Source organism: Otolemur garnettii, unplaced genomic scaffold (assembly GCF_000181295.1).
Source record: "Otolemur garnettii isolate 467f Iridium unplaced genomic scaffold, OtoGar3 scaffold00255, whole genome shotgun sequence".
Taxonomy (NCBI): Eukaryota; Metazoa; Chordata; class Mammalia; order Primates; family Galagidae; genus Otolemur; species Otolemur garnettii.
In genome coordinates, this window is record NW_003852650.1 from 607,768 (window position 1) to 618,185 (window position 10,418).

General features: G+C 37.7%; 1 protein-coding gene across 1 annotated transcript in view; it reads left to right on the forward strand.

Moving 5' to 3' along the window:
- Nucleotides 1-4,685: 4,685 nt before the first annotated feature.
- The window catches only part of GGH (gamma-glutamyl hydrolase), a 26,035-nt gene continuing 20,302 nt past the window's right edge, over nt 4,686-10,418 (forward strand). Inside the window, exons 1-2 of the mRNA XM_012813284.2 lie at nt 4,686-4,855; nt 8,343-8,466. Of these exons, the coding sequence (XP_012668738.1) occupies nt 4,747-4,855; nt 8,343-8,466 (233 nt within the window). The 5' untranslated portion in view covers nt 4,686-4,746. The remainder of the gene's footprint in view (nt 4,856-8,342; nt 8,467-10,418) is intronic.

Genomic DNA, 10,418 nt, shown 5'->3' on the forward strand with positions numbered 1-10,418 from the left:
AAAGATAGTTAATCTACTGTGAAGACATTATCATAAATATATATGCATCCAACATGAGAGCACTTACATACATGAAGCAATTATTAAATGATCTGAAAGGAAAAATAAACTGCAATACCATTATTAAGAGACAACTCAATACCCACTTTCAATAATGGACAGGTCATTTGACAGAAAATCAACAAACAGTGGACTTAAATTACATTTTAGAGCAAATGGACCTAACATAAATATTTAAAAAATTCTCTCCAAAGCAAAATATTGCAGATTCTTCTCAAATCCACATGGAACATTCCAAATCATATGCTAGTTCATAACACAAATCTTAACAAATTTATGAGGAGTGAAACCATATCATGTATCTTTTCAGCTCACAATAGTATGAAACTAGAAATCAATAAAAGGTGAAATCATGGAATATACATGAATCTGTGAAAATTGAACAATAGGCTCCCACAGAATCAAGGGGTCACAGAAGAAAGCCTAAAGAAAATAAAAAAGACAATGACACAAACACAAATGGAAAGACAACATACAAAAACTTATAGAACGCAGCAAAAACAGTCCAAAGAAAAAAATTTTATAGCAATAAACACCTACATTAAAAAGAAAAAAGATTACAAATAAATAAACTAATGTTACAACTTAAGAAACTAGAAAAATAAGAACTAGGCTCAAAGTTAGCTGAAGGAAGGACACCACAAAAATAAAAGCAGAAATGAATGAAAAAATTGAGTTAGAAAAACAATAGAAAAGTCAACAAAACTAACAATTGGTTTTTTGAAAAGGTAAACAAAACTGTCAAACCATGACAGATAAATTCCCTTTCACATACAACCTAACAGGATTAAATGATGATAAAAAAAAAATTAGAAAACCTGAACAGACTGATAATGAGTGAGGAGATGGAATTGGTAATAAAATGTCTTCTAAAAAAGAAATGCCCAGAATCAGATGGTATCACTGCTAAATTTTATCAAACATTTAAGGAAGAACTAATACCAATTCTTCTCAAATGCCACAAAAATATCAAAAGAGAGTATACTTCAAAACTCATTTTCTGAATTTTGTTGTAGGAGATGAGGATGCTACAAGTAAATTATAATCTAGTATCTCTGATGAACAGTTGAAAAAAATCCTCAACAAAATGTTAACAAACCAAATTTGAGAACACATTAAAAAAATCAGTCACATAATCAAGTGGGATTTATTCCAGAGATGCAAAGATGGTCCCATATGAGCAAATCAGTAAATATGATAATATCACATTAACTAAAGGATAAAAATCATATGATCATCTCAGTAGATGCCGAAAAAGCAAAATTCAACACCCTTCCATGATTAAAAACTCTCAACAAATAGGTATAGAGGTAATATATCTCAATACAATAAATGACCAACCAACAGCTAATATTATTCTCAACAGAGAAAAAGCTTTTCTTTAAGATACTCACTCTTGCCACTTCTTTTTAACATAATAGTAAAAGTCTTAGCTAGAGCAATTAGGAAAGAGAAAAAAGTAAAAGGCATCCTAATAGGAAATTAAGTAGTGAAAACAGTCATGTTGATGACATAAATAGAAATATATATATGTAAAAATCACAGATATACATAACTTATAAATATATAAATAGAACATCCTGAAGATGCCATCAAAAACTGTTGCAACTTATAAATAAGAATCAGTGAAACTGTAAAATATTAATAGAAATCAACATACAAAAGTCAATGTATTTCCAAATATTTAACTATATGAAAAAGAAATCAATAAAACAATTCTGTTTATAATAGCAACAAAAAAATTAAATAGGTGTAAGCTTAATAAGGAGGTAAAAGATCTATGTTCTAAAAACTATAAAACACTTCTAAAATAAATTGAAGAAAACAAATAAGTAGAAAGATATCCTATGTTCATAGATTGGAAGAATATTGTGAAACTGTCCATACTACTCACAGCAATCGACAAATTCAATGTAATCTCATAATTTTTCAGAGAAATGGGAAAAACAATCCTGAAATTTGTAGAGAATAAAAAAAGATTTCAAATAACTAAAACAATCTTGAACAAAAAGAACAAAGTTGGAGATGTCATACTCTTATTTCAAAACATAGTATGAAGCAATTATAATGGCATAAAAGCAAGACATATTGACCATGTAACAGGACAGAAAACCCAGAAATAAAATCATGCATTTATGGTAAACTGATTTTTGACAAAGATTCCAAGAATACAAAATGAGGAAAGGACAGTTTCTTTAATAAATAATGTTGTGAAAGCTGGATATCCACATTCAGTAGAATGAAATTAGGGCCCTATCTTTCATCATATACAAAAATCAACTGAAAGTGAATTAAGGACTTAAATAAAAGATCCGTAAGTATGAAACTACAAGAAAACAGAGGAAAAGCTTTATGACATTGGTCACTTACAATACATTTAATATTTTGTTATCACAAAAAAAAATGCTCAAAAGAGCAGATGTGTACATATTTCTTTGTTTCATGTTTCTCTAGAGTATATTCTTTTATCTAGAAAATGTTTTGCAGAAGATATGGATCTTCACCTATCAGATATAGCCTATCTGCTCTCAAAAACAGTTGTAATAGCTATAATTCTGCCAGCAGTGTTAGAAAATTCCCATTTTATTACACATTTGACTTATCATTAAAGGCTTAAACTATTGTCAGTCTGTTCTGCAGCAAGCAGGTATATGTAAACCTGCCCCCAACGGCCCAGGTTGCTGAGAGGCTGCCAAATCCAGTTTTGTGAATACTCAATAGGGACTTAGGAACAGAAGCAATGTTTTGGGTGGCCATGAGTTGGTGGATCATCGCACCTGCCCTCCAGAAAAGCTTATTTTATATAGCAAGCTTTTGGGATAAAGACATATACGACTGTTCATATCTCAGATGTGTGACAACAGGGGAGGTTAGATAAGGATAAGAGGGGTTATGTATGCTAGGTACTGCTTAAAGACTTTACTGCAGAACACCTTGGTATATGGGGTTCCTGTGGGGTATGATGTTCATCAGTCATCATGGTGGTTTCCCTTCAAGGTAGCATCACTCTTGTCCTGCAACAGGCTGTTTTGCTACACAATCTAATGGATGTGACCTATTGTATTAACTTAAATTTCTCTGATGACTAGAGGAAGTTTGGTTTGCATTTCATATTCTTTCCCATTTGTCTTAATTTTATTTTACATTCTAGAAATGAACTCTTTCAAAATTCTGTATTTTATAACTATGTTTTCCAAGTTTATCTTAACTTTGCTTGAAGATGTATAGAATTTTTAAAATTTTAACAGTCAACCATTTTTGATTAATATTTGTATGTTTTATGAAACTCTTCTATTCACCGAGGTTATAAACATATGCTCCTATATCTTCTTATCTACAATATTTTGCCTTTCATATTTACACTTTCACTTCACCTGTAGTTTATGTCTGTGTGTAATGCCAGATGAAAAATTTATTTTTTCCTATGTCGATAGTCAATTGTTCCAGCACCACAAACTCATATTTATGATGGCTCCTCGACTATTCAACTATGCTCAAAACCAGGTTGGCGCTTTCACAATATTTTTCATCACATCCTGTGGGGAAATACCTGTCACAGCAGCATTATTTTCTGGTTCAGATTACTTTTTGCACTCACTCTTCTTTAAACATGTCATGTACTCTGCACAGGTCATGCCCTTGGCCATTTTCTCTTTCTAAATTGAAAACCTCTCCTGAAAAAGACATCGCCCAGTTTAATATTTCACCCTTAATACTCAGCATTTTTGAAGTAGGTTTTGAAATACTTCAGTTTTACTTTAACTTGGTCCTTAAAGGTGGGAACTCTACCTAATATTACTGCTAGCTATATAGCCATATATTTGGGAACTCTCAAAATAACCTTGCATGAACCAGAATCAAAGATGACTTAGAACAGTCTGTGGTCATCTGTAGTTGGTTGCTGCTGACTGTGAGGTTTATTAGGATTAGGCTGATATCGTTTGCCACTGTGGCCTAGACTTGCCCCTTTGCAGCTGATGCCAGGAAGTGGCCTCTCCATGACCAGTTCTGAGGTTAGGAGATGTTCCCGTGAATGTGTTTTCCCCTGTTCTTCACTTCCTCCAGACCCCTGGATCCCCCAAATAGCAATATACAGAAATTACCTCGGGAGCCACAGGGTAAGGAACGCTGGAGTGTCAAACTCAGCTGGCAGCACTGACAGTGACAGGGCCTGACCAGTTAAGCAGGAGGTAGAGTTAGCGCGAAAACTCTGGAGACTTCTAGAACCCCCGGCCAGCCTCCCTTGCTGCTAGGTTACCACACACACGGCTAGGCGGGACCCCCAGTTTCCCCCTGGAGGACCCGGGCTGGCCGCCCAGCTTCGTCAGGGTGACTTAAGGCCCCACTGACATAACAGTCGACGGGGAATACGCGGGGCCACCCGCTGCTCAGGGGGCCCGGCGACCGCTGAGTGCCCAATCTACGCCTTTTCGGATTCTCGGCAGAGGCGGTCAAGCGACGCGCCAGTCTCACCCGGTCGCAGGTCGCGGAGCGCAGCCCGGGTGATGGGGCGCGCGCGCCGTTCGCGCTCCCAGAGTCGCCCCCTCCGCCCCCGCGGCCGCCGGGCGCGCGCGCCGGGACTACATTTCCCATAGGCCCGCGCGGCGGAGCGCGGTCGTCGGGGTTCTTGGCTCGGCCGCACGGCCTTTGAAAGGCGGCGGGAGGCGGCGGGTGGCGGCGAGGGCCATGGCGAGCTGCGGCCGCCTGCTGTGCGTGCTGGGCCTGCTGTTCTGTGGATGGGCGAGCCCAGGGCAGTCCAGTCCCTTCCGCGACCCTACCGAGAAGCCCATCATTGGTAAGAAGGCCATGCGGGCCGGGGCCCTAGACCTGCGGGTTGTGGTCTGGGTGTCTGCGCTGGGCGCCTCCGCCTGTTGCGGCTCCTGCAGGGACGTCCGCCTTGGAAACCCGCCGAAGTACCGGGTCACTCACCTTGGTTGTAGTGCGAGCGAGAACCGGGGTTGGATCATGCGGATCACCCTGACCTGGAGCAGATGCCTTGTTGATTTCCTTAAACTCTTTTGGCTCTAGCATGCACTGTGAAGAATTCTGCGAATTGTCTTTGTTGCACCATAGCCAGGAATGTGTAATTTTTCCTTCTTTTTCTTTTTTCTTTTGCAAGGGATGTTTGCTAATTTTGCATTTACAAATTTTGTACATGCATTACCTTAAAATTTCACCGGTTAAAGGCAGTGCATTAGAATATAAAATCAAGAAATTAAAGTATGCCTTAGACCTTCTCAGCTTTAGTAGTGGAGGGCAACAGTGGCTGATATCTTAATGTCAGTTTGTTATTTGGTGTTAAAAGGAAGCATGAAATTTTTCTATTCCCAACATATTCGTGTTTTCAAAAGAGAGTTAAATCAGCTTTCATTACTATAACAGACATTTGAGACAGGGTCAGGAAAACCTACACAGAAAAATCGTCCTAGGGTAAAAATTTGCTGAAAGGAATTTGTGTGTGAACAATTAAGATTGGTTATATTTTCTTCTACAAAGATAAGAACTATATTCTGTAACTATACAGAAAATGGTGAATGCTTTTACAAATATACGGGTAGTGCCCAATTTTCTAATTTACTAATATTAAATTGGAACGTTGGAACTTATTATATAGCGGTTTAAAATGGTAATTAGATTTCCTAAGAAGAATTAATTCAAAATATAATTATGCATAGTGACTTGTATGTTGTGGTCCAAAGTCCAAAGTGGAGAATGAGCAAGAGGACTTTTTCCCTTTCCTAGAATCAGGGGTAGATTTAGGTCAAATAAGAAAAAGGGAATATGCTTTTAATCACTCTGATCAATTAAGACAAAATAGTTAACTGAGCACCTACTGTGTGCAAGGCATTGCTCTGGGAAGTGCAAAGGATCCAAAGACAAAGAAGTCACAGAAGTTGGGAAATGGGCTGGGTATGGTGGCTCATGCCTGCAATCTCAGCACTTTGGGAGGTGGAGGAGGGAGGATCCCTTGAAGTTAGGAGTTGGAGTCTAGCCTGAGTACCATACTACAAAAAAAATAGAAAAATTATCTAGCCTGAGTACCATCTCTACAAAAAAAATAGAAAAATTATCTAGCCTGAGTACCATCTCTACAAAAAAATAGAAAAATTATCTGAATGTGGTAGTGTGGGCCTGAAGTCCTAGCTACTCAGGAGTCTGAGGCTGGAGAGGCACTGGAGCCTCAGAGTCTGAGGTTGCAATGAGCTATGATGACTCAACTGTACTCCAGCCCGGGCAACATAGTGAGACTTTGTCTCAACTAAATAAATAAATAAATAATTGTAAGAAGTGGCCTTAAAGTATGAGTAGAATTTTGGTCACATTTTGAGATACAAGGGAGCATAGCAGCCTGAGCTGTTTACTCTAGGATGGGAAAAGTGAGTATGTGTGGAGCAGGGGAGGGGAGGTTTTGGGGGAACTTACTCTGATGTACTCCTCTGTTTCTGGTACCTTGTGCTCCCATGATGCTTCATGCCCCCCTTTCTGTCACCTAACCACTGTCTGCTTTGTACCACTCTATTTTCTTTCCTTATTCTTTCCCTAGCCACATTTCATTTTTCTTTAATAAAGATGATCTTGCCTACCAGAGAGGAGAAAACAGTCTTCCTGAACAAATTTTGGTCTTTGACATATGTTAACTGGGTACCTGATAAATGGCAATTATTATAAGAAGCTGGAAATACGAAGTGATTCATACAGACAACAGCTTTTCCCATCAGATAGCCTATAGAGACATTGAGAATGTCTCTCAATCGAAAGTGCTCTAAGTGGTGGAATATGGGCTGATAATGAGCACAGGTACTCACTAGACAAAATAGACATGCTTTGATGTATACTGAATGCTAGTACTAGGCAAGGGCTGGGGTTTCACTAGTAAAAGGTAGTCAGAAAAGTGGGTGCGGCAGAGCACACTGGTTCTCCCCCCCCCCCCCGCCCCAGGACAGAGTCTCAAGCTGTGGCCCTGGGTAGAATGCTGTGGCATCACAGCTCACAGCAAACTGCAACTCTTGGGCTTAAGCTATTCTCTTGCCTCAGCCTCCCAAGTAGCTGAGACTGCAGGTGCCTGCCACAATGTTGACCCAGCTATTTTTTGGTTGTAGTTGTCATTGTTGTTTGGCAGGCCCAGGCTGGATTCGAACCCCGTAGCTCTGGTGTATGTGGCTGGTGCCCTACCTGCTGAAGTACAGGCACTGAGCCCACTGAGATGTTTAAGCACAGTGATGACCCCTGCTGATCTGTAGCTGTCTCATCTCATTTCCCATGGCTTTCTCCCTTCTCTCACAGGGCCTTGTCACATCCTTGCAACGTGATGGGCGCACACCTGACTCATGGCCTTTGCACTTGCTTTTCCTTTGCCTTGGATCACTGTTATCTGAATATTGCTTAACTCCCTAACCCCTCTGAATTCCCAGCTCAAATCTTGTGTTCTACCTGCTTGGGAAGGACTGTCTGGTCACCCTATTTGAGAATCTCCCCTCTTCTCCATAAGGACCCTCCCCTCTGCCCCCAGCCACTTTTCACTCTTTACTTTTTCTCCTTACTACCAGCCATCACAGGATAGATTGTACTTTTTTATCTTGTTTGTCCTTTCTCTCCTCCCTCTTACACACTAGGATTAATGCCGCAGGGCAGAGATTTTTGTTTAGTTCATTCATATGACCCTAGCACCTAGGTCATTGTTTGGTATATAGCGTGAGTCAGCAGTATACAGTATATTGAATGAATGAAGGAATAGTGATATGACCAGATTTGTCCCCATGTGGAGAGCAGACCATGTGGGTTTTTTCTCTTCTTTTAAGAAACAGTATAGAAAGACCTTTTAAGAACCTATTAGTCTTATGGGGAGAGGCGAGATACTAGTTCTTGGATTAAGATGGTGCTGGTGATGTTAGAGAGATATGGATAGAAGATTATCATGCTTTTGCTTTTTGTCAAGGAATCAACATGTCTGTAGGAAGGGAGTGGGTTCCTTGGAGCTGAAGGATCTGTACCCTTGAGATGGATTCTAGGTCTAAGGTTGTGTGATGGTTGTTGGTACCATTGTAAACCTACTTTGGGGGCTTATTTGGCCTCCCTGATGTGGTAAGAGAGAGGAGGCTGCTTGGCAGATTAGTTTTCTGACATTCCTTCTCCAGAGTGTATGGATAGATTTGTAGGAGAAGCTTCCTATTTAATTCTGAGAATTAAAAAATAGGATATTTTTACTGGGATAGTTTTTATTTTCTGAGCAAGAAGAAAAGGAATTTGCTTGAAACTAAAACTTTTTTTTTGTTGTTGTTTAGGAGTATTAATGCAAAAATGCCGTACTAAATCCATGAAAAACCTTGGAAAATATTATATTGCTGCATCCTACGTAAAGTATCTGGAGTCTGCAGGTGCAAGAGTTATGCCAGTTAGGTATGCTTTGTTTTTGTTTTTCTAATTTTTAAACCAGCTTTATTAAGGTATAAAATGTACATATTTAAAAAGTGAAATTTGATAAGACCTGACTTATGCACGTACTCAAGAAACCATCACAGTCAAGACAACACATACAGTCACCATCCTCGGAAGTGGCTTCCTACCCCTTTGTGGTTTCTCTCTTCCACTCCTTTCTCTTCCCTTGCCTTCTTCCCTCGGAAACCGCTCATACTCTATCACTGTACATTAGTTTGCATTTCCTTGAATTTTACATAAATGCACATCATACAATATGTACTAATTTCTGTTCAGCTTTTTTCATTTTACATAATAATTTTTGAGACTTACCCATGGTATAAACATGTATTAATAGTTAATTCCTTCAGAAAAACATTTTTTTTTTAGAATTTTAGATTTATAGAGATGTTGCAAATATAGTAAGTACATCAGGCTCCTGTAATATTTTACTTTGCTTCCTTGAATGTTAACATTATACATAACCATTGCAAATTAGTTAAAATGGAGAAATTAACATTTATACAATACTAATGACTAAACTATAGACTTTACTTGGAATTCATCATTTTTTTACTTCTTTATTTTAATGGGTACAATCCAATCTAGGTTACCTCATTGCATTTAGTCCTTATGTCTCATTAGTCTCCTCTGATCTCTGGCAAGTCTCAGTTTTTCCTTGACTTTTATGACCTATACAATTTTAAAGAATACTGGTCAAGTATTTTGTAGACGGTCCATTCCTTTTTACTTCTGACTTAAGTCCCAATATATGGACACATTCTATATTGTTTAATCAGTCACCTGTTCATGGAATTTTGTGCCATTTTTAGTTTTTGGCTATTATAAATAGGTATGATGTTTTCTGAGCTGTATAAAAAACTTGTTGTATTTTCTCTCTAATGCTTGCTTGCCTTCGATTACATCATTGAAATATATTCATCATTGAATTTTGTACCTAATTTTTGCCACAAAGCTAATGCTTAGAGTCTTTGAATTGTTTCCTATATGAAACAATGTATATCTGGAACAGCAGTAGAGGTACTGTTTGTCATATTTGTTAGCATAGAGAATGAAAGGACAGTTTTCTTTACCCCGTTAAAGGTGGTCCTCACTGACACCATGAGGGGAATGGAATAAAAAAATCTATAACCAGCTTTATTCCATAATGTTAGCATAGGGAATGGTTAGGGAATAAAAGTGATTTTGAAAAAATGATTTTTAAAATACCCTCGAACTCTACTTTAAAAGTTTGTAAATAACTAAGGCAATAGTGTTGCTTCAATATAAAGTATAAATAGCACATTTATAATTTATAAAGGAGCTATATTATTTGTGTGATAAATTGGCCCAGTAGTAAAATGATTCATATCATATTTTCATTTCAAAGGAGCTGAATTCATCTTATATTTTCATTTGGAAGGTGCTAACAAACAGAATCTTAAAAATGTTTATAGTAGCATGTCAGTTAAAGTTAGTATATTTTAGAAGCCCCCAGCACCATCATCAAATCCATTTTGAGTCATTTCACATACAAAACAGAACTATTTACTCCATACAACCTGTTTGTGTAAATACTTTCTTATTAGAAATTATAGCAAAGTATTACTCAAATATATTAATAATAATCAAAATGAAAATATTATAATTTAGATTTATACTCACAAAATATTACATTTAGATTCATAGAAATTATTTCTTTGCTTGTTCTTTTACATTTAAACTAATTGTCATCTTCCTCAAGATGAATATTTCTTTGGACATTTGTCTTTAATGTTCTAGTAGCAGACCTAATTTTTAAATGAAAGGTAATTTGGAATCCAGATAAACCAGAGTTTTAGAACTGATGAAGAGGCTTTGAGAGTCTTCAGAACAGTATTTTTCACAGTTTTCATCATAGAAGCTTTTTAATACAAGCTATTCTTTTAGGATATTAGTGCTGA